This window comes from Pezoporus wallicus, unplaced genomic scaffold (assembly GCF_028554395.1).
Source record: "Pezoporus wallicus isolate ANWC-B61680 ecotype Strahan unplaced genomic scaffold, APGP_CSIRO_Pwel_v1 contig_13865, whole genome shotgun sequence".
Classification (NCBI taxonomy): domain Eukaryota; kingdom Metazoa; phylum Chordata; class Aves; order Psittaciformes; family Psittacidae; genus Pezoporus; species Pezoporus wallicus.
The window spans coordinates 334,509-356,095 of NW_026640128.1; the positions used below are offsets into that span (position 1 = coordinate 334,509).

At 44.8% G+C, this 21,587-nt stretch overlaps 2 protein-coding genes and 1 long non-coding RNA gene across 5 annotated transcripts in view; 1 reads left to right on the forward strand and 2 right to left on the reverse strand.

Moving 5' to 3' along the window:
* UPF1 (UPF1 RNA helicase and ATPase) overlaps positions 1–4,719 on the reverse strand; it is a 24,804-nt gene extending 20,085 nt beyond the window's left edge. The window contains exon 1 of one of the 2 annotated variants that reach the window (XM_057417437.1): positions 4,302–4,719. In XM_057417437.1, coding sequence (XP_057273420.1) covers positions 4,302–4,526 — 225 coding nt within the window. In that variant the 5' untranslated portion in view covers positions 4,527–4,719. The remainder of the gene's footprint in view (positions 1–4,301) is intronic. The other variant, XM_057417436.1, reaches the window with a different exon arrangement.
* Positions 1–21,587, reverse strand: part of DDX49 (DEAD-box helicase 49) — a 139,812-nt gene that overhangs the window by 50,438 nt on the left and 67,787 nt on the right. The window lies entirely within an intron of this gene.
* On the forward strand, positions 4,720–11,937 carry LOC130603603 (uncharacterized). 2 transcript variants are annotated; one of them, XR_008973225.1, is made up of 5 exons: positions 4,720–4,941; positions 5,936–6,525; positions 7,186–7,264; positions 9,524–9,640; positions 11,070–11,937. It is a non-coding gene; the product is annotated as an uncharacterized LOC130603603 (long non-coding RNA). The 2 variants fall into 2 exon arrangements; XR_008973224.1 differs by lacking the exon at positions 11,070–11,937 and having other exon boundaries at positions 9,524–11,050.

Sequence of the window (21,587 nt, forward strand, 5' to 3'; positions counted from 1 at the left end):
AGTAAGAGCTGGACTCAATGACAGCAGCTTTGTTTCATTATCTCCAAATGAAATGAGGTGCATTTGCAAAACACAATCTAAATGGGTTGACTTTCTGTGGATGTTACCTCCAAGTACTGGCTTTTAATAGAAAGAATCAGCTAAGGGGAACCATCAGCATAGAGTGGGCTCAGAGTGTGCAAAAGCAGCAGAGGGAAAAAGGAACTGCAGCAGCATGTAACAACCCATGAGTATGATGACCCCAAATCCAACCAGTTCACTGTGTAATAGCACCTCCACAGATGTTTGAAGATACAAATCCATTTTAAACAGATAGCACCATTTTACAAAGTATGAAGATAACTTACTAACTGAACATGGAATAGGTGGAATTCCAAAGTCTTAAGTTAATATGAACATCTTAGAGGCACAAACACCAAGCATTCACAGGTGCACCTCTATCAGGCTGTTCCAAAGAGCCATAACACACATTATATATATATAATTATTATACACAGCAGCTGATAGCTTTAATAGATTTTTTTGGGGTGCTCATAAAAAAATGGATTGCTGAGCAGTAATAAACTTGCAAAGTCTTTTAGGCAAAAACTCAAAAAACCACAAGTTATCTGTACTCCTGCACCAGGTGACTGTGTTAGTTACACCTCAGGGAGCTCCAACCCTTCCCCAGTTAGGCAGAATGATGTCACCTGTAACTGTGGAAATACTCAGCCTTGGCAGGCAGACAATGAGGAAGTGAGTAACTATTGTTCTGAACCTACTGTGATGTTAGCCTATATGCATGTTATTAACAATCTGGCACCATCAGCTGTTGTACAAGCTGGGGGGGGTGTCTTATTTATTTTAAAAGTGTTGACTGAAACTTCCAGCACAGCAAGTTCAACAGCTACAGCAATGTGAGGAACACCGAGGTGCTCTGAAACTATCACCAAGGTACTGCTCCCTCCATTGCTCCCTTTTTGGCCTCTAAAATACTGGTCAAGGGACAACAGTAAAGGTCCAGAGAACTGAGTAACGGAATAGTAAGCCAGACTATATAGTGGCTTCCTCCAACCGTGTGTAAGCAAGGCCCCAAATCAGTAGTAACAGAATACAACCCTCTCAGTTTCTCCTGGTGCTTCTGACTAACACAGCCCATCTGCATCAGAAGCTTATCCCCAGGTGAACACAGCTACATCCACTTGATATAGTTCTGCTCTGAAGTAGTGCATTCAAGCTGGAACAAGAAAACTAACTGCCGTTAAGTAGGTATTTTGCTAGAAGAATACTCTTGCTCCAGGACTGCAAAGCCCTTTGACATGGCACAGTCACTGCAGGACACCCTGGCACACTGTCCCAATTCAGGTCATTTCCTTCTCATGCTTGAGGAAAGAAAAATACACACTTCTGGACTTGTACAAATAACCCAACTATTTGTTATTTGTAGATTCTTTATATTAAAGCTAGGGACTATTTACTATACCTTATTATAATCTCCTATACTGTTTGCTTTCCCTTTCAAAATAAGGAAGTGGCTACTGTGTAGAACAGTCACTCCCACAGCACCTCCAAAACAGTGAGTAGTAAACTGTATTTCCAGATGGGACCTGAGCGACAGGGAGAAGGTTATTTTGCCAAGACAAAAAGTCTTTGTTAGAACTGGAAGTTAAATCCAGCCCCCATAGTCTAGACCATAACTCTTAATAGCTGCCCCAGCCTCCTTCAACCACTGCTGCAACAGCTTAACTAACACATCAACACCATGTGTCTTGTTCAGCACTGACCCACTGAGTATGACTGCTTCTGAGCATCATCCCTAAGTGCTTGCCTGGAAGAGTGAAAAAAAATTAGGCAGAAATCAGAACTGATCTTAAAATATTCAGAAAAATCAATTCTCAGGTTTGCTTTTAATCATATGTAAACAATGGAGATTGAGTTTCCTGAAGAGAACACAGTGGACATGGTTCTGTGCTCCCGACTGCTCGCTCTTGTCAGTCAGACACTAATCAATTGTAACAACATCCTCTTAAACTATTAGTTAAACGTACATTGGGAATGGGAGCTCTTATAGACTGTCTGAATTAATCACTTTATTCAAGAAATCGGGTGCTCTGAATTGCTCATCTTTTTAAACTCTAGGACACTAAAATGATACCAGAGTAAGAAACAGCAGAGTAAAAGTACATCCCTCCAATGTTTACCAGTTTCAAGCACACATTATTTACTCAAGCAGCTTTACTTATAATCACAGTGACAACACATGAATGTGATCAATTTTAGGGCCTTAGAACTTATTATTTAGCACATCCCCTGCCAAAAGTCGTAACAAGTTTAAATTATTTGTTGAAGGCAGCAAAATTTCCCCCAGAATCTTTAAAAAAAACCTTAATTTCTGATTTTATCACTCCTGAGACCGTTGCAAGGTACAAGTCTGAACAGCTCCAGGGAGCTGGGGTTTGCTGTGCTTCAGCTCAGGAGGGTATTACACTTCTTGCACTTCAGATATCTGCTTGCAACAGTTCTCTCCCAACCCTCCCCAAAACTTACATTTCTAGTCAAAATGGGGATCAGGCTGACCACAAGTCTGTGGAAATATCATAAACACACTCAGCTTTAAAAATGTAATAAATAAGCCCCTTCTTGCCAGGCTGGATGGGTACAAACACACCAGTACCTGAATGTACTCTCCAGCTATTTTTTTTCTCCCTTTTTACTTCAAAGCTTTTTCAAACATGTTTAGACAAAAGGACAAATTAATCCTCTTGTCTGGTCTTCTAGCTTATGAGGCTTATTTTAGGGTGGTTTTTCTTCTTCTTCTGGCCACATGTTGTCTATTGTGAGATCTGGAATGATCACAACCCATTAAAGCTTAAAAAAAAAAAGATTTAAATTAAAACTGTCTTTTTAATCAATTGATGTGTAGTCTAACTGTACACAGGCAAGGTTTTACTACTACTATTAAGTAATCCTGATATCCCAATGCTCAAACTGGATGAAGCCTACCAAAGCCACATGCAAAAAGCTGTAAGTAAACAGAAATTAAACAGTCCATGGGAGTCACTGAGTCTGTCTTATGCACACAGTAACCCAGAGCAAGTCACGGCACAGCAGCTACACCCAGGCTGTGCGCTAAGTACAAGAAAGTCCTTCAATTCAGCCTGGGATAAATCCAATACAGCCAGGATGGGATAATACCACCTGCAGGCTCTCAGCACCTGCATACACTGGCCTCTGCCATTTGCTCATTTCTCTACCCACAACTGGATTTTTCAGACCCTGATACATCAGCTTGTGCAAGGAAAAGGAAAATCAAGCCTGCTCAAACTGTGTTCGGTTCAGGATTCAAAACTTACGTAAAGCACTTCAACTTTAAAACATGGATAAAATGCATTTAGTTGTTAATAACAGGACCACACGACGATGCAACGAAACTTAGAATAGTCTATGGTCTTTAAATGGAAAACAGTTCGACTTTTTAAAAAACATGAAGGAATTCTTCAGAGTTTTGGTTTTCACTAAAGTCACGATACAGCTGTGACAGGCATCGTCTTCGTGTGTAGCATATACTACTTTCACTTTTGCGAATTGTTAAATAAATACTTGTATTTGCAAATAACAGGGTATATTAAAAAAAAACAACAAAATCACCTCTTTTTAAGCTATGAGGAGCCAGACCTCTGAACTTAAACCTCAGACAGTAGCGACTGTCACTCCCATGCAAACCCAAACAGACCAGACCAGCAACCATGCAGCAGCAAAGGTGGCAAAGCACGATAAAAATAACAGTAACACTAAAAACTTTTGCTTTTAGTCACAGAAATAAAGAAATTAAAAGAAGTAATGCTGAATTTCCTCAGCACCCAACTTTCGGTAACCAAATGCTACCTAACGCTGCGCTTGTTTTACAGAGGAAAAGAGTCGGAAGCAACATTCCGAAGCGTTTCTAACTCCAACATCACATCGAAGAGCAACACAACTGTCACGACACAGCCACGGAGTCCGCCGGCTTTACCAGCGTACAACCGGTTGCCTCAGGGCGCTGTCCCCGCACTCCCGGGGCCAGGCCCGTTCCCCGCCGCGCTGTGCCGGCAGCGGGCCGCCAGCCTCCGGCGGGGCAAGCTCGCAGCCACACGCGGCTTCCACTTCCCCGTCCGGCGCTGCCGGGGGCAGAGCGCCCAACCCCGCAACCCGCCCAGGGCTTCCCCTCGCCGGCCCCAGGGCCAGGCCCGCCCGCCCCTTCCGGACTCCCCCCCACAACGCCCGGTGGCGGAGCCGCCCTGACCTCCCCCCCCCCCCCGACACACCCCCGGCCCCGGGCTCACCTGCGCTTCGATCGGAACTGGCGGTCCCTGCCCCACTCCGGGGGGCCCTTGGCCCTGTCCCGGCCCCGCCTGCCCGGGCCCGGGCGGGGTTTGGGTCTGGCTGGGGAGAGTGAAGTCGGTGAACTCGAACTCGGATCCCTGCGTGTCGGCGCCGAGCAGCTCGGCCTCCTCGGTGTCCAGGAAGGTGAGGGTCTGCGAGCTGGGGCCATACGCCTCCACGCTCATGGCGGCGGCGGCGGCGGTGGTGGTGAGGAGAAGCGACTCTTCCCCACCCGCCCGCCCCCCCCCTCTCTTCGCCCGAGCTTCACCGCAGGGAGCCCGGGCGCCGCGCTACGCGAGCGGCAGGATCCGCTGCGCGCACCAGGCCGCGCGCGCGCGAGAGCCGGCCAACAACGAGCCCGCCGCCGCACACCACCCCCCTCGCCCCGGCTCGGGCGGTCCCTCGCGACCGGAGCCAACGGCGGAGAGAAGCGGCCGAAGCGGCGGGCGGGCGCCGGGGGAGGAGCGAGTCCCGAGGCGCTGCGAGCGGGACGGTCCGGTCCGGCCGCTGCCGCCGCGCGCCAGGCCAGGAGCGGTGACGCGGAGCGCACGGAGGACGACGGCGGCGGCGACGCCAGCACGCCCCGTGCGCGTGGGAGGGGTGACGTAACACGCACACACCTGGGGAGGGCAGGCGAAAGGGGCGGAGCTCCGGCGGAAAAGGCGCGAAGGGGCTCGCGCCGCGGGCGGGAGGGGGGGTCCTGTGTCCCCCCCCCCCCAACCCCACAGAGCCCCCCCACCGCGGGCAGGGGGCGGGGCCTGGATCTGATTGACGGCTCTGGCAGCCAATGGGTCCTCGAGGAGGGGAGGGAGGGTGGGCGCTCAGCAGGCGGCTCGGCCCCGAGGGGGCGGCTGCGGGAGCAGCCCCGTGTGGTAGCGGGGGCGAGGGCGGGAGCTGGGGCGGTGGGCGCCCGGAGTGGGGCCATGGAGGGCTGTGGGGCTGTGGTGGTGGTGGAGGTGGAGGTGGAGGTGGAGGTTGATGGGCATGGGCCTGCGGCTGCTGTGGTACCGGTGGGAGCCCTGTGGTGGTACCAGGTCCGTGTGAGGGGAGGCATGGTGGTGGAGACAGCATGGGGCTCTTTATCCCCCCGTGCCCGCGGGTTTTGTGGCCTGCCTGCGCCTGTTCCCGTTTGAAATGAGTGTTTAGTGTCTGGGCTAACAGTGACATAGTCTGGGTAAGGCAGCTGTGCACGGGCTGGAAGTGTTTTGAGGCAGACGCGGTGATTAAGGAGGATCTGGTGTTATACCTGCTCTAGCTGTAATACCTATTATATCTGCGATACCTGGTATAACAGTGTGGTAGCCAGAAAGCTGAGTTGCTGTGAGGTGAGGGCAGTGGAGTTGGCCACGGGAATCCTCTGAGGTCAGGGCAGAGTGTGAGCAGCACATGTTGGGTTTGGATGCCCTCAGTTCAACATCCTTTTATTAGCACGAAGCAAACGTCTTTAAAGAAAACTTGTGTGTGTTGTAAAAAAACACTGATAGGAAAGGCTCAATATTCAGTCCCTCTTCCCTACTAAAGCCTTCAACTATAAGATGCAAATGTGTGTCTTCTTTTATAAGTAACGTTAATTTTATTCTTGCCTTTGGTGTAGAATAAAGCCTGGATCTGAAACAGCATGTACCAGATTTGCAGCTGTTAGGCTGAAAAGATCTAGATGAAGATTGAAAAGCATCCTTGTTTTAGGAATTCTGTGCACCAAACACAGGAGAGGAAAGAGAACACAGGAATCATCACTTCTGCACACAGACTGTCTGAATTAATCTTTAGCTTTAAGCCTCAAGGAAGAATAGGCTGTATCAGTAGTTTATCATAAATGTATCCTAATACAGGCTTCAGATTAAAGTAGGTTAATCCAACAAGCTGCTAAAATCAAAAGCACGATGGAAATTTGATGAGTTAGGACTGTCACATCAGCTCCAGTGTAACATGGTGACATCAAGACAACTCAGTGTATACCAGTGCATAAGTTCATCAGTGTTACAAGGCAGTTTGATTCCTAAAGCAACTGAACTAAAACCCTCCGAAAGTTCGGCTGGAAAGCATCCATGGATGAACTAAACTGGTTGTTTTAAGCAAACTGGAAATTAAGTGGTTTGTAGTTCAGAGAAGAGCATAACTGAGAAAATATGAAATCCTACTTGAGGATGAAAGCGGAATTGAAGAAGACAGTTCTAAAGCCAGGTAGGCTGCTTGGTATGAGCACTTATTTATTAATAAACACAACGTGCTTGCAGCATTTGGCTGGTCTACAGAATCCTCAAAAGCCCTGGAAACCGATCAAGGGTTTGATGTGCTGCTGGGTTTCTTTCCCTGTCCCCTGCATAATCCAGAAAATACCAATGCTTTTAAAGAGAGGCTGCTTGGAAAATTTGCTGAGAACTGCAGGTCTGTACTTCACTCTGCTGTCAGGAGGGGAATTTGAGGTCCTGAGGCCCAGTGGCTGCGCTGGGGACATGGTGGTGCTGCTGCTGTCTGAGGTGCTGAAGCTGGAGGGCTGCGAGGGATCCCCCCACATGGGGTGGGCAAAAGCAGGAGCAGGGGGTCCATGTGGGAATCCTGCAGTTGGTTTTGATCTGTTTTAATGAGGGATAGAAACAGCGATTAGTTGTGGCCATTGTGTTTTAACTGGAGACTGCAAATAGTCTTTATATCAGTACAAAAGGAGGGTACATTTGAATTTCATGATATTGCTTAATTGTAGTTCGCTGCAGGCTGGAAGCTCTGTGGACCACTTGGGGCTTTTAAAGCTGAACATGGAGGCACATATGCAGGCTACATTAGAAAGCCCCATGACAGTATTTTTTGTGTAAGGCGTGTTTCGTGAAGGTTTTCTCTCTTCAGGCTGGGCTGCTGCAGAGATGGCACTCTGCTCTGACTCATTGGGCTCTACTGCTGTGCAGCCAATATGAAATTTAAAAAGGTAACACTTCAGGAAACTGGAACACATTCTGTTGCTGCTTTACCATTTTTATGCATAATTAGATGCTAGATTTGCAGGACAGGCTTAGCTGTAAGAAGCTATCCAAGAGAGCAAATGTGGGTGAATTTCATTTTAAAAAAGGATGATTTCTGCTTGCTTGAGAGCTAAGAAGTTTCAGGTGATTATCTTGAAGAGGTGATGATAAAGGTTCTTGAGGGTTGTCAGTGTAAAACTGGTGCATACAGCAGTTTAGGTGTTGATAGAAATAACACAGTCCTGACTCAAAATAATTTGCTTTTGCCAGAGAACTATCCTTGAAACTCATTTCAATTCCAAGGCATACTGCACTGGGATTCGATAGCATCCTCCACTCAGGACTGCACAGGAGAGGGCTGAAAACAGGCTCTTACCAAAGGGAATGAACTGATTGGTCTGTGAAAACTCCAAGCCATGGAGATAGTGCTGGGAAGTGTCATCATGACGTGGGGGGTTCCGAGCCAATCACACCCAGTGTGAGGAGTCTTTGCAAAGCTGCTACTTCAAATGACAATGTTGGGTAAGGAAAAAAAAAAAAAAGTATTTTTTTATCCTGGGATAAAAGAATTCAGGTTAGGAGAAAATGAGAATGAAACAGAGATGAAATGTTCTTGACAAGAATGCTTAAGGAATACCCACTCCTTGCACATTCCATGGTGATGTGTTTGTCTAGGAGCACTGTGATTAGCAGTGTGTTAATATAGCGCAAAACAATGCAGTTACCCTGCAGGTCACTTTCTTATCTGCTCTGTCACTTCACATCTCTATTTCTTCTTTTGTTGGAGGGTCAGCTTAGTTCATGGTGTTTTTAAATTCTTCATTTCCTGTCTCTCTCTGGTTTTCCTTTTCCCTCTTCCCTGAAACAAATCTGAAAATTCCATACAATTGTGAAAATTCCATACAATTGACCTCACCTGAGGACTAGCCAATGGAAGATCAGAAAACACCTGTTGTTGCTTGGTTTTGCTTTAAAGGAAAACTCTCCCCCTCTACACTGACAATATCTAAAAAAAAAAAACACAACTTTTTTTTTTTTGTAATAAAAGCTAATGCACCAAAACCACAGCAACAAGCAGAAACCGTTGCAGACTGTGAATTATTCCGCTGCAGCTGGTACAGTTCTTCCCCGTTACCACAAGAGGGACATAGAGGGAAAGCTAATGCAGCGCTGGGAAAGGATGCCAGCAGAGCAGCTTGAGGCAGGTTCCCAGCAACGTGCGTTTTCCTTTTGTTTAGGAAGATCCTCTGGGATCATAACGTTTCTATAGCTTTCTTCATCCCATAGAATCCTTAAAAAGCTTTATAGACATTATAGAATGTGATAATAAGCATTAATAGCTGTAATGGTGCTTTTCCCAGAACTTTGTATCTTCCCTCAGCGTTTTCCTATTTTAACGTGTGTAGTAGTGCTGGGACAGAGAGAGGTTGGGCTGGCTGTATTTTGGTTCCATCTCTAAGACTGGACCAACAAACCTTGCAGCATTCAGCAGGCATGTGCAGGAGAGGGGTATGGAGCTAGTTTTGTGGGTTTAGTTTTCACAAATGAATGGCTGATGATGCAGATGTTGTAGGATCAGAGCTCATCTAAATGCCTCCATGAAACAAAAGCACCATGAAATCCCCTTAAGTAAACATTGAAGGGTTTATTGGGCTCTTGTGGAATTAAAAAGCATGGTCTCAATATGCGCTAGATTGGAAGTAATGCAGCATGTGTTTAAGGATATGCAGTTGATTAATCCCCAATGTCAGTAAAGCTTTGTTTCCAGCCCTGGTGGAACAGGAGGCATTGCTACTTGGGCATGCTGCTGTTTGGGATCCAAACAATAATACTGGGAGAAGGGCTGTTGTGAGTAAGATGTGACAAATGCCTTCTTTTGAAATAACTATGGACTTCAGTCTTACCACATTTCTGTGCTGGGTATTTGAACTGCATTTGAAGCTCTTGGCATATGCTATTAGATCGAATGGTCATTTTTGAAAGCCCAGTTTAATGCACAGAATGTTTTCAAAAAAAAAAAAAAAAGCATATCAGAAAAAAAGTAAGGATTTCTCCAAGGTGCAGAAGTGTGTGTGCAGCAGTGAATGCAGCCCAGCTTTAACTTCAAGAGTGTAATGTAGTATACAAAATTCCTAGCAAAGGGCTATTGCTCGTTATCAGGGGGATCTCAATGCTTTTATCCTTCAAATTGTGTAATATTTCTGTTTCAACTGCCTTCCCTGCAGGTTCAGTTGCGGCTGTAAAAAGTATTACTGGAACAAGTCATGGATTGGGAACTTAAAACAGTGAAGGAAAAGGAGGAAAAGATCTTGACATTTCTTCAGTGATCCTGAATGAAGAAGGTACTTAGATATTATTGTGATGAGTGACATAAACTGGTAAGAGATGAAAGCCAGTAAATGAAACTACCTATAAACTCTATGCTATAAACCAGTTTTCATTCACTAAGTTAAGTGGATACTGAAAGGCTAATGAACTGTGAAAAGGTAATTTAATATTAAAATACTAATTAAAACTACTTTATTTCAGTATTAAATTTGAAACCCTTCCTTCCAAAATGTATTAAAATCCTTTCTAACACCCACTCCTTGAAAATAGCTGAAGTGTGTGTTCATCCTAAGCAATGCCACGTTAGCACAGACTCAATTCAAGGAACTCATGTAGGGGAAAAGTCTTTTTATGAACAAAGCTTCTGGCTTTCTGAAGGTTTCTGGTTGCAAAAGTGCGATGTGAAGTGATCTCTTTAACTGGCCACAGAAGTTGAAAGCAAACCGTGCTAGCAAAAAGGCATGGTTTCTAAACTCCAAGAAATAAAATTGCTGGAATTGATGGATACATTCAAGAACATATTTATGAGTATCTGTTACCTATTAAATCTGTCTTGGGTAGGAGTTCTGTAAGGAGCAGACTTGTTAAAAATCCTCAGTTTCTAAAGGGGTATCAAAGTTTCTTTAAACTGGGCTTCTTCAAAACAGATGTCATTGTATCTGAGCGTAAAACCAGCAATTGAAGCCCTTGATTGACTACAGAGAGTGTACATGTTCCTTTGTTTTAATTTCTGGCAGTTCTCCTGGGCAGATGGAGAAGCACTGAGGTTATTTCAGTGTAATGTAAAATCCAGTGCTTCACAAAGGGTTTGATGTGTGTTTGGATCTCATGAGTGGTGTTCCTCCCTCTGGTTTAGTGGGGAAAATGGGAGAGTGGTGAGCTTTCAGGTTGTCCCTGGAGGCTCATTTAAATTTAGAAATACTTCTAAGTTTTAGCAACACAACTTCTGATGTGGTAGAAGCTTGCTTTCTTCTCAAAGCATTCCTGCTTTACAGACATGTTTTTAACCTTGGGGGAAGGTGGCATGCACAGGGTTAAATAGGCAGTTGTTTTTCTAAAGAGTATCTTAAGAGAACAAATCACTTGAAAACCAGTATTTTTGGAGTCCCACCCTGCCTTTTTCTTTGCTTTTTCTTTAAGTGAATAACATACTTGCATTCTCTACATAGAAAGTGAATCCTTCCAAGTAATTCCTTGTTCCTGCTGTGGGAGAGGTCTGTTTGTTTGGCACTTGTTAAAAAAAGGAATAATGCAAGCCATCCCATAATGAGGTGTATTGCCCTTTGGGTTTTGCTGGGGGGTATCTAAACACACAGGTAAGAATGTGTGTTCAGCCATATAAGGTGGCTACATGACTTGCAGGAGTGGTTCAGACTCCTGCTGGGCTAAACACCTGCATCCATGAAGGTCCTTGTCCTGGAACATGAACCATTTGATTTTCAGGTCTCCAGCTCTCAAGAATTATTCCCTCTGGCTTTTCCATGGATATCTCAGGTCCTTTTGATGTGAAATACAGCATTTGCCAGCGAGGCCTTCTTTCATTGCAGATATCAAAGGTTCACAAAACAGTAAGTGTAAGCACATTCATAGTGGCAGCTATAGGTAAGGTTAGTAATATTAACAGTTGCTTCTCCTTTATTTCTTGCCTGAAGAAAAACCAGATCTAGAATTGAGGAGACCAGATGTATGAGGTGTTGCAGTTGTTTTGCTGTCATGGAAGCCCTTCCATTAGAAAGTCTCTATTTCTGATGTCTAGGGTGAGTGCAGGGCAGGAAGAGCTTGGGTGCCTGAACCAGACTGGTTTCAGGATGGAGAAGCTTGCTTGAAGTGGAAGGAATGTTTTCTTTGCAGAATGTTGTGGATTTGAAGAGGAACCAAGCCAGTACTGAGTGCAGGTCATCAATGGTTACAGAGCAGCTTTGTAATGCCTTCCCAGAAGTCAGGAGTTCCTTGGAAATGTACCCAGGCCACTGGTGGAGTTTCATCAAATGGCATATGAAAAGATCTGGACAGTGTACTCCTGAGAGTGGAGGTTTCTGTTAATTATACCTACTTCCTAAACACTGTGGGCTTAAAATACAGTGGATTTGCCCCTACTTGCATAAAATGGAGTTTCCCACTATTGAGTTGTTAAGGAGTGTTTCATGGAGTTCCTTTGCTAAGGGTTACTGATTTCCCTGTCACTGTATGGTTTCATTGCCTGCTCCTCAGCTGCTAAGCCAGGGCAGAGGTGGGGTGATTCTCCCACCCCAGCCTGGTAGTGCTGGTTACTGAGACTTCCTCAGACTGGATTATTTAGAACCCGCTGACCTCCTTTAGTAGCAACAGGTACCAAAGTTACATGGTAAAGCCTCAGGACCTTCTCTGGGTCCAATCTACCACGCTTTCAGCAGCACTTCCAAAATAACTGCCCAGCGAGCCTTTGCTTTTGGCTTTCCGTGCGCTGTGTGAGGAGGCAGAGTTCCCACTGGGGAAGGCAGCCAGTGTGACAGCCAGTAAATAAATGGAAGGGTGCTGGAACAGCTATGGAGAGATGGAGGGATAAGGAGTCCTTCCAGGCTGTTCCCTCTGGAGTCATGCAGACCAGCAGTTATCAAGTGGTGCCATTGGAGAGTCACGTTGCAGAAGCTGCTACAGGTGCTGTGATGAAAGTGGAGTCTCTGCGAATTCCTGGCCCCTGAGCAAGACTCATGGCAACACTATGGACCCATCGTGGAGGCTGGAAACTCTGAACTGGGGGTGGTTTTACTAAAAAGGAAATTATTGGGCTTGATTTATGATCAAACAGAAGTTTTCAAACAGCTTTTCAGTTCTGGCCCAGAAATCCATGAGGCTTATGTCATGTGGAGGAAACTCAGAACACAGACATTTTTTTATGTAGCTGTTAGCCAATGTTATTAAGAAAATGAAACGTTAAACTGGATCCTATGGCCTTTTTTTTCAGCTAGAATGTGAAGACAGAGCAAAGGTGTAATGAGAAGCAAGTAAGTGGCATTCCAGTCTCAGACAAGATACTAACAGATGAGACCACCACCCTGGCAGCAGGTTAGTATGTGACTTTGCTGGAAGAGGTGATTGCGAAAGGATATGAAGAAGGTCTGGAGAGCAATAATTCGAAATAGCACTTTAGTAATGATGTCATTTAAACAAAAAAGCAACATTAAACATTGGGCAATTAACTCCTTTGGATCAAGAGCAACGCAGGGCCACTGGCCAAGGTGCAGAAGAACTTCTACAGCAGGAGGAATTGCACAGTGCAATAAAGAGCTTGTGAAAGCCCAAAGCATGCAAGGTCATGATGGAAAAGCTATATCAGAATAATCCTGAGGAGTGGCAGGATAAATAACCCAATGTTTTTTGTGAGCATGAGGGCTTACTAGGAAATGGAGGGGAGGAAGGTATTAGAACTGTAGTAAGTAGTATATTCACTCACAATCAGTCCATGTGTCTTGAAGTCAGAAGATCTTGCACTAACTGGAGCACTGGAACATCTTGGAATGGTTGCTATGATCCCAGCCTGATCCTGAGCTCTTCTCTTGGGGCTCAAAAAAAATCCAGTTACAACCTGCATCCACCTCCTTGACTGAGGAAGCAGAAGGGCTGAAACAAGACAAGGGATCTTGTAGGGATCCCACAAGGGATTCTTGTGGGCTTGATCAACATCGGGAAACATCAAAAATGGCATTTAAAAGCTGTATTGTTGGAGGTTTTTTCTTTAGAGGATGGCCCATGCTGGTGCTGCAAGTGGTCTGGATTGGTGGCTTAGGGTATGGAGATCAACCCTTTCCTGGCAGGTGTGGGTAGTTTGAAACAAACTCCCACTGAATTCAGCTATGAACAGCCAAAGGCCTGGTCAGCTTGGTGGGATGCTGCACATGCCATGCTCCTTTTTCCTCTCTTATACTATTTGTTCCATATCCCACTAGAGGCCACCACAAACCTCATCTGGCAAAAAAACCCAAAAACAGCAGAAAGGAAGGGAGGGGGCACCTGCAGTGCTAAATGGCAAAAGCTCCTGGTTTATAGGGAGGTTTAGAAGTGGAACTTGGATATCCCTAGAAACAACTTCTCTTCCCACTGTGGTAGGAGTAACTCCCAGATGTGACTTGAAGCCAGCAAATGATCTCAGGCTGTGAGATCAGATTTTGCTGAGTGTACAGGGTTAGACACATTCATTACTCTTTCCAGAAGATCTCCTGTCCAAACCATGCATCGATATTTGATTTCCTTGGGAAATATTTGCCTTCATAAAAGCCTTTACTGCATCTGTGTATAGAGACTCAAAGTTTCAACATTGGCTCCTGCCTTGCCAGTAGAAAGTTGCTTTTGTCATTGCTATTTATTCACCTGAGGCGTGGGGTTCCTGGAATTGTGTGTGCTTTCCTGGAAGAAGTGTTGAAGGGTGGAATGGTTTGTGCAGGAAGCATTCAAAGACTGCAAAGATGTCAAGGAGAGACAAGACAGCTGCTCAGGGAGAGCTCTTGGATTCCACTCTCATGATAGGTATTTCTCTGGCAGTCATTGTCTCAGGAGCTCAGTGTTGCTTACACCCAGAGTGCTTTGGCTTGAGGAAAGGTTAATGGAAGAAATTGCCTCTGTGCTAGCCAAGAGCAATTGGCCTTTAGTGAAGGAAGCATTGCAGAAACATAGAGGATCAAACTTCGAGTTTCCATGTGGATTTAAAATCAGAGCAATGCTGTGATTGTCACAGTTCAGCTGATAATGTGTCCTTGCAAGCTTCGGATGGGAAGAGCTGTTTAGATGAAGCAGGGACTGACTCTGAGTCTTTACATCGTGATACTGAAAAATTGTGTGGAAAAGATTTGCTTTTGTGGCTGTTTTTCAGCTTTGGGTGGGGTCAGGAGAAGGAATTGCCAGAATTCTCCAGAGCCAGCTCATTCCTGTGAGATTTCTGGTCTGATATTTTCTTGAAAACTCCAGAGGTTTGGACCGGTCTCCAGACTGGATCTTGCTGGAGAGTTTCCCCTGGCTCCTCAGCCTGTACGTGCCATGTTTCCATCTCTAGGGGTGAAAAACCCAACAGGTCAGAGTCTGCATGATGTCAAATTTTCCTCTGAGCTTCTAAATGCTGTACAAAGAAGCCCAATTTTTGGATGAAGCCAATACTCCAGAACGTCTTGAGGTTTAGGAAAAGAAAATGTTCTGTGAAAAGAGATATATGGTGAGACGGGCTGGCAGCGTGGGCAGCAGGGAAAGCACATGGCTCCTTTGCTTCCATAATCCTTGAGGCTGGTGAAACAAGCAGTTTCACAAATGCAGCTGTTTACCTTAAAGGCTCATGGGCCTCTTGAATTGGTTCTTTTGACTTGCACTGGTTAGTAACTTCCTGGTAGTCAGGATGAGGCAGCAGAGTTCTCTTTAGCATTGTGGAAGCTGCTACTCAGGTGACATTTTTGAGTCATAGCTGTGTGCTTTGCACCCAAGTGGGGAGATCCTTCTGCAGGAGAATAGCTGAGTATTTCACTTGTTACTTAACCAGATGTGAGTGAGGGCTCAGCTGCCTGGCTCTGTGCTGTTATTTCTGTTTGACAAGTCATCTTCATATTGGATGAGATCTCTTTTTTGAGAGACACAAAGTGCTGCTGCTTCTGAGGACGATACCTGTCCTTCCCACCCCCGGAGCGTGGGCCCTGCAAACATCTTCATCTCTTCATTCCTGTGACAGCCATAATTGTCTGACAGAAAAGCCTGTGCAGCGCCTCAGGCAGGTACTGAAGGGGGACAGCACTGTGGAGGATACACTGCCTTGTGCTACAATGGGCTCTGTCTACAGGGTACTGAGTTTACCATTCTCTGCTCAGGCCTGAGGATCTGGCATCCTCTTGTGGTCAAGGTTTTGAGAACAATTAATGAAGGCTTAAAGAACAGTTTCCAAGAAGAGGATTCGTTCTTGTTTGCTTAAAATCTACCCAAAGTTCTTCATCAGTTGAAATGGGGTATAAGCAATAAAGATCAAGACAATGTTCTGCTCTGCCACCATCACAAGAGGAAGAAGGATTTCTGTGGCATGCTAAGGCTCTGCTGTAATAATAACCACTTTTTTTTTCATATTCAAGATTCTGTTTTTACAAGGGGATAATAAGACCACTTTAGAGAGCAGCTTTGACAGGCTGCTGATCCTTCCTATATCCCTCTATTCTTTGCACCCTCGGTGAGTCTCCCAGTCATCCTGATTCCACAGCAGTTGAAGAAAGCACCTACACTTGAAGAATTTTCACTGTAATTCCTAAAGGCTTCCCCCCCCATTTCCCTTGTATGCAAGTGTTAAACTACTCATAACCAAAACTAAAATGTGTGAGGCATAGAAGTGTTGCATATAGTGACTTACTTCTTTTCCACATTTCTGTTTCTCACTGGGTATTTTGAAGAGTTTAGTTTGGAGAAAGCAATGGCCGGACTTCTGACCTAATGCTTTCAGCATCCCCATAGCTGGGGAAGACGTGAGGGGGGAATTAATACAGAGTGATCTATCCTCTCTTCCTCTTCATACAAGTTAACTCTAATTTTTACCCCTGAAAAGCTTTATGGCTCCTGCAAGCAGCTGACTGCAAAGTACATTTCTACAGAGTACCTCAACTATGGTCTTTTTATCACTGGTGTCCTGAGAAGACCTGATTGCTTGATGCTGGTTTTGCTTCTTTCCAGCTGTTAAATCACACCAGAGATCTTCCTTCTGGTTTCTGGTGTGTTTTCTTTTTTAAATGTAAGCAGGAGAGGTAATTGCTATGGAGCAGTTGTGTGAAAAAGAGCAAATGGGAAGAAAAGAACCAGCCCCTGTTGCAGTCGGTGAGAGAGGAAGTGTCAGGAGAACTATCATTAATCTTGAATCAACACTTATTAAAAAGCTACAGCTTTTTGCTGCATGTATCCAGGAGACCTGAACAGGTTTGCTTAATATAACATCTGGCATGGAAAATTGCTTCATGTTCCCTTGAGATGGCCACAGAAAGGGCAGCTTTGTGGTCTGTCAGGACATGGTTATTAAAACTACTGATCCAGCTTGTTGGGAAAGGTAGCTTACCACTTCATACTTCTGAGCAGAGTAAACTGTGAGGTTCAGGTTTTCTCTGTGGGTCTTTGGGCTGTGACCATAGCAAGAATGGCTGCTAACCATTCCTTGGCTTGCTCTACACAAAGCAAGGTTTTCTCTGGAGTCCCAAGCCAAATGTTTCCCTTTTTTCCTGCTGTTCTGCACTCTGTTATGTATTTGGCTGTGCTCTCTGTCCCAGAGGTGTCTATGTTCTGGTGGTATTAGGTATGAAGAGATTGTCAGGTTCCCTGGGATCTTCCTTGCTGAAAGGAACGATGGAAATGATCTTTTTTTCTCTGAAGCTGTCTGTCAGAAGACTGATGCCATGTACCAGCTTGTGGCTAGAAGGCAGTAATTTGAGGCCAGCAAATACTCATCTATGTAATGCTTGTATGTATGATACAGAAATAGTATTATTCATATACAGTGTGTGCATTTGTGTGTAGCTACTGAACTAATCGGGTGCAGACAGCTCCAGCAGGATCCGAGCACATCTCCAGGCTCCCCTGGGTTCAGTGTTCTGCCTCTGAAGGGGTCAATGCCAAATGTTTCCTTTGAATTAAATACTCTTGGTACATGCTCAAAACCCAGTCAATGCTCCCTAAGAGAGTCCCTAGGCTATTAAAAAGTACTGTCTGCCCACCTACATGTGTGATCTCAGAGTACTGAGCACTTCCAGTCCCTTCTGCAATGACACAATTCCTGTTTACACTCTTGCTGAAGACCCCTGGCTTACTCAATAAGAAGGTTTGACCACAGAGATGAATTATATACATCATTTAGGGGAAAAGAAAAATCAGTTTGCTTAGAAAAACGTTAGTTTGTAAGGTTTGCAGTCCTGAAGAGTTTTGGGAAGTGACTTAGTGCATCCTGAGCAATCAGAAAACTGTGTTATTGTCATTATGGCGTTGGGAGGCGTCTTTTAGTAGCAAAAACCAAAAAGGGAGACCACGGCCAAAGCAGTTGTACTGACAAAACCTGCATACTCTGAGCATTAATGATACTCCCAACAATAATTCCCAGCAAGACATGATGGCTTAACCATCACACCAGCTTGCAGCTCTGTTGGTCAAAACAGCCTCCAGTCTTCTCCTTTTTTCCAGTACAATTCAGTTAATTATTCCCAGGTCTCCCGACAAGTCTGAGCTCCTGCTGGCTGCTGGAGCAATAGGAGCCTATTGTTGCAAATTTGCTTAATCCAGTGTTAGAACTCTTTATTGTCCAGAACAGAAAATGGCATGAATAGTTAAGGAAAAAATGTGAGCTGTTTCCTGTAGGGTTTTAAAAACCCTCTGGGGGTGTGATTACAACATATGCTGGGGAACAGTGCTGAGCAGGGTGGTGGTGGGGAGAAGAGGCTCTGGCAGCATTGACCACCCCATCTGTAAGGCTCGTTACAGCGAGCTGCTGGGGAGGAAGGGGAGAATGGGAGAGCTCTTCTTCATCCCAACATGCCACTGTTTTCCAGCCCCTTGGCCTTCCAATCTGTCACAGTTTGTCTTTGCAGGCTTAAGTGAGAGGTAAAGCAAAACGGACTGAGGGCTGATACAATTGTAGACCCTTTGCTTGGCCTCCTGCCCTCATGTAAAAAGCATTTTAGTTCCAGGTGTCTTAGTTCTCCTCAGACAGGATCATGCTGACACAAGGTCTCAGGCATCTTGGAAGGGGTGGGATTACCCATGTGGGGCCTGGGAGCGTGGAACATTTGACAGTGCTGCGACCTTTCTAGAGATACAAATCAGCTTGTCAAAACTCAGTAAGCCACTGGGAAGTTCTGGACTGTATTTGAAATGAAGGACAGTTCAGGGTGTTCTTGTAGCCCTGTCTCTGGAGAGACCGTGGAGCTATATTGTGGCTTTGCCACCAGCCTGTTAACTGGCCTCATCTCTTGCTGTTCCTTTCACATCTGTAGTGAAACTGAACTGTGATGTTCTTACTGTGCACTTACTTTGTCTTTGTTGCAGGACTATAGTTGTTGGATAATTTCTTCTCTTGTAAAAGTCCAGCTTTTCTTGCTGATGCTCCTCAAGAGTTCTTACAACATTGTGTGCTGTTCTCTCAGCCAGCGTGGGCAGGATATGGCACTTCCAGGAAGATCCTTGCAGTGGTGGTAAGGCTGCCCAGACAATATGTAGTATCACTTAGTTTAGATGAATATGGATGTGCTTTTCCCTGCCAGTGTCTGTCAGGGAAGGCTCCCCTTCTTCAGAGAAGCAAGATGGTTTAGTTATTACAGTGCTGGCAGGATTTTTGGGCTTCCAGGTTCAATTTGCTTGCATGGTGTGACCAAGCAGAAGCTGCTGAGCTTGTGAATGACTCAGTTCCATGTCTGTGGAGAGGATTTTTTCTTCCTCAGGAGTAGTGTGGCAATGACAAGTCAGGCCATTCAGCTCTCTCATGGCTTCTCCAAGTGGTTTATCTTGTTGGGAGTCTCAACAGAAAGACCAAGAAACAAAAACCTTGTGGGCGAGGACCTGCTTCTGGTTCTTATTGAGAGCTCCCTAGGACAGGTCCAGAGGCGCAGAGAATCTGTCCTGGTGATACACAGACATTTTCAGACTAGCACCTTTCTTTTCCCCTGCCCCAGTAGTCACTAAATTACATGGAAGAAAGAAGAAAGCCAAAGGAGGTAGTAAAGGCATTAGGTGTCAGTTCCTTGTGATGTGTCTGTTACAAGTGTCTCCTACTTGTGTTGGCTGTTCAACAGCAAAAATGTTGGAAAAACCCTACTCAGCTTGCACTGGTTCTCATTACTTTTTGGTTGAGGGTTAGGAGCTCAGAATGAAACAAAGAGTTTGAATGTGTTCTGGGCTCCTCTGTCTTTCTGTAGGATTCCTCCCCCAGAATCTGGAAGGCAGCTCCATGCCTTGTTTGAGAAACCATTTTGCAGCTATTTTTGTATGTTAACGTGATGGTGTTTGTGTTCTGCTCTGTTCAAAGCTCTAAGAAAATGTTCAGGGTGAAAACTGATGTTCCCTCAAAAGCCAGCTTCTCACATGTGGTAAATATGAAAGTCATCACATTCCTAATAGTGGTGGAGGAGTGAGCAGGAAAGTTCACCCTTCTGAGACTCTCATCTTCCTTCCAGGAAGGCCCCACTTGCTGTGGTGGAAGACAGCAGCTTCCTCCCAGGAGATGTCCTTGTTACAGCATGCCTCTTGCTGTGACAGGATGGCCATGGCCCAGTGTTGTCACTCTGCCTATTGCCACAGTGAGTTGTGTGACCTTTTTTTAGCTCATATAAATGGCTTTGCTGACATGAGTTAAATGCCATCAGCAGGACAGGGAACACCAAGAATGAAGTTAGCATAATGCACAATGGAGCCATTCCATTTGTTTTGCCAGCTCCATTCTCTGTCACTGCAGTTTGCCATTGACTGAATGAAAACCCCATTTGAAGCACTGATAAAAGGTCTCCCATGCCCTCCAGTTCTTGCTTTCATGAGGAATTCAAAGTTAGAGACATAAACCAGACTGCAGCAAGCCGTAACTCTTCAAACATGTAAGAAACCACAACCTGGAATGGATTATTCCATCTTGCAATGGCTGAAGTGAACAGGGGTGTTCTTACCTGTTTTGAGCTGCTGGGTTATGTGTGTAACATCTTCATTGCTCTTGGTGTCCATGCCAAATAATGAACCTGCTTCCATAAAACTGGTGCTGTTCTTTATGTTATTTAGTTAGTATCTAAACTTTGTTACTTCAGGACTGCAAATAGCTCTAAGCAGATCCTTTAGGAATCCTGTTTGTTGAGGTTGTGTTTTAGCAACGGATGAATAAGTATTTGTACATAATCAGGCCATAAAATCGTGTTTTGCAAACTTTTGAAAATAGGTTTTTGTTTCATTTGGAAGCATCTAATAGAAAGGTAGGAGGATGCTGAAGCTGGGCCTCACACTTCAGTGCCTCTCCTTCTTACTGTGTACCTTTGGAGTTTGTAAATGTTAGACAGTAGCATTCAAAATAATGCTGCTGATGTATTTGGGCTTCTCACTGATTCACTCGGGGTGAAATGTGTCGGGTTGGTCCAACTCCAGTTGTAATCCAGCAGTTCACACAACAGGCAATGCATCTTCTGAGTCATGGGTAGTTTATGCATGGTGACAGTTAACAAAAATACTGACTGATGAAGATTCAGTTGAGACTTCAAGTGTGCAATGACTATGATCATTTTTCATCTCCACCTTTCTGTATTGCTGCAGACATCACCAGGCTCTTTTGCACAAGTATGGAATTGAAATGCAAGTTTTCAAGTATCTAGTGCTCGTTCAAAGAAGGGACTAATCTGCTCTTTGAGTCCATGGGGAATAAGATAAGAAGAAACGGGCTTAAATAACATCCCTTGGAAACATTTTCACAGTGGGGATATAGAGCATTGGAAGGCTGCCTGGGGTGACTGTGGAGTCTCTGTCACTGGAAGAGTTTTAGAGGAGGGTAGAGATATCTTTGTGAGGAGTGCATCGGTACTATTGATCCTGTATTGGGGGCAAAAGGAGGAGATGCTTCTTGAAACCATCTTTTGTATAATTTGGTTTATTATGACCATAAATATATAAGAAACACTGTAAACTACTCGGCATACCATTGAGGAGGGTGTAGATGTTTTTCACTTATTTTTAGCACTTGACCTTACAAGACTGAAAAATAACTTTTTCCTTCTGACTTTTGTCCTCTGCTTGGCAAAGATTAGTTAAAAACACAGAGATGGAAAATATTTAAACTTTAAACTAGGATGAGCTTTTCTTTTTGTTGTTTGTTTGTGTGCTGCTTCATTTGTGATGTCAACTCCAGTCAGGAAAAAAAGGTGTAACTAACCTTGGCACCGCGGTTCTAAAGCGCTTCCACACTGATGCCCAAACAAACACTATCTGCTAGTCACTTCTTTTTTAATCAGTAATGCTTAAGAAGTT